The sequence below is a fragment of the Otolemur garnettii genome, unplaced genomic scaffold (assembly GCF_000181295.1).
Source record: "Otolemur garnettii isolate 467f Iridium unplaced genomic scaffold, OtoGar3 scaffold00102, whole genome shotgun sequence".
NCBI lineage: Eukaryota > Metazoa > Chordata > Mammalia > Primates > Galagidae > Otolemur > Otolemur garnettii.
In genome coordinates this window covers 3,432,634-3,434,380 of record NW_003852497.1, presented here as the reverse complement: position 1 = coordinate 3,434,380, position 1,747 = coordinate 3,432,634, and the positions used below count along the sequence as shown (strand labels likewise).

The window sequence follows — 1,747 nt, the reverse complement described above, 5'->3', positions numbered from 1 at the left end:
TATAACAACTTGGAACTGGGTCTCTGGGGTTAGTGTGTCCTGGCCTCTTTGCGCTTCTAGAATCCCAGCAATTAACACTGTTACTACTTTGCTCATAGTCAGTTTTACACAAAGACAAAGCACTAAGACACTGTGAAAACTATTACCCTGCTTGGGAGCTACAGTTGGTGGGAAATACTTTACACTCGTGCTTTGCAGCCTGCTCAGCTGTTGGAGTTTAATTAGCAGTAATATATTATTGTCAGAGTAATTAAAACCTTGCCTTGATTAAAAAAAAGAATTGTTTAATTAAAAAGAAAAGGTTTTGCTAAACTTCACTTTTTGTTGAGAGCTACGACGGCCTCAGCTGGTTCTCTCTTTCTCCCCTCATCAGGCTTGAAGGTCCGTGAGGTCTTCATCAACGTCACCCGACAGCAGGTGGAGGACTTCCATGGGCCAGAGGACTACTGGTGCCAGTGTGTGGCCTGGAGCCACCTGGGCACCTCCAAGAGCAGGAAGGCCTCTGTGCGCATCGCCTGTAAGTACATTCTGGGAGACCTGATCCCAGGGGATGCAGACAGCCATCAGAGGGACTTTGGCAGTATCAGACGCTTGTGCAGAATACAGATGAGAATGGGAACAGCGAGAAGCCGTCAGAACTCTACCTCTGCTAAATTTACTCTTTTTAAATGGTATTTTAAATGTTTGATAATTTCCTCCGGAGTACAATCAGCAAATCAGTTTGGCGGAGAGATTCTGCCTAGATTGTCAGAGTGCAGGTGTCTCGACAATGCCAGGAAAACGGTTTCCGAGCTGAAGAAACCCACACCAGTGGATTCTGCTGCTCACCATCAATGACCAAGTTCAAGGGGCATTGACGGGAAACGCTGAGTGATGGTTGTTTGCTGTACTTTCCAGCAAATCTGCAAAAAAAAGATGTTGAAGATATTAGGGATGTTTATAGGCTACTGGTAAATCTCTTCTCCCTGAATGTTAAAACATGGAAATGGGTTTTTAAGCAGCATTTGTTTGACCCAAGTAGGACTCACGTACAGTCCACTTCATCCCTCTTAATGCTTAAAAATAAAAAAAGTAAACAGACATACTTGGAAAATAATAAACAAGAAAGAAAGAAAATTGCTTTTCAGGAGAGTCTAAGATTTCTTTTTCATATTTCGGCATCAGTGATTTTATAATCTAAGAAACTTTAGAAGCACACAGACATCTTTTCTCCTCCTTTAAAATGTCTTTGGCCCACCCACTCCCATTACCACCTCCGTGGAGCCCCATAAAACCGCCTTTGTGTGCCCAGGACTGTAAAACCTCTCCAGAATGAAATTGGGAGATGGAGGCAGAGATGGTTATTGTTGTTTTATTCAAATACTGCCTTTTGAGAGTGTCATAAAGAATACAGGACAAGAGAGATTTATTTGAGGACTCAAGTAATTCTTCATAGCAGATGTTGATGGTTTAGGGATTAAGAATAGGAGTGAATTGCTATTTGCTGAGACAGTTATGTTTCTTGGGAAATGAAATCTTCTTCTTAAAATACGCAGTTCACCTTCACTGCACTGGCGGTTTGGGAATCCTCCTCCTGCGTGCTGGCTGGGCCCAAATTGCCCAGGGAGAAGGGGTCACCTCTTGATGTGAGAGCCACGGGAAGTACTTTTCCTGTGGTTATTTAGTTAACTAATTTTAGGCAACAGGTATTTTGTGATTTTAAAACTGCAGGTCAGCTGAGAGGGGACATGGGTTTGCATTTACTCTT

At 42.8% G+C, this 1,747-nt stretch overlaps 1 protein-coding gene across 1 annotated transcript in view; it reads left to right on the top strand.

Moving 5' to 3' along the window:
- Window positions 1-1,747, top strand: part of UNC5D (unc-5 netrin receptor D) — a 578,354-nt gene that overhangs the window by 352,869 nt on the left and 223,738 nt on the right. The window contains exon 3 of the mRNA XM_012809266.2: window positions 374-517. Coding sequence (XP_012664720.1) covers window positions 374-517 — 144 coding nt within the window. The remainder of the gene's footprint in view (window positions 1-373; window positions 518-1,747) is intronic.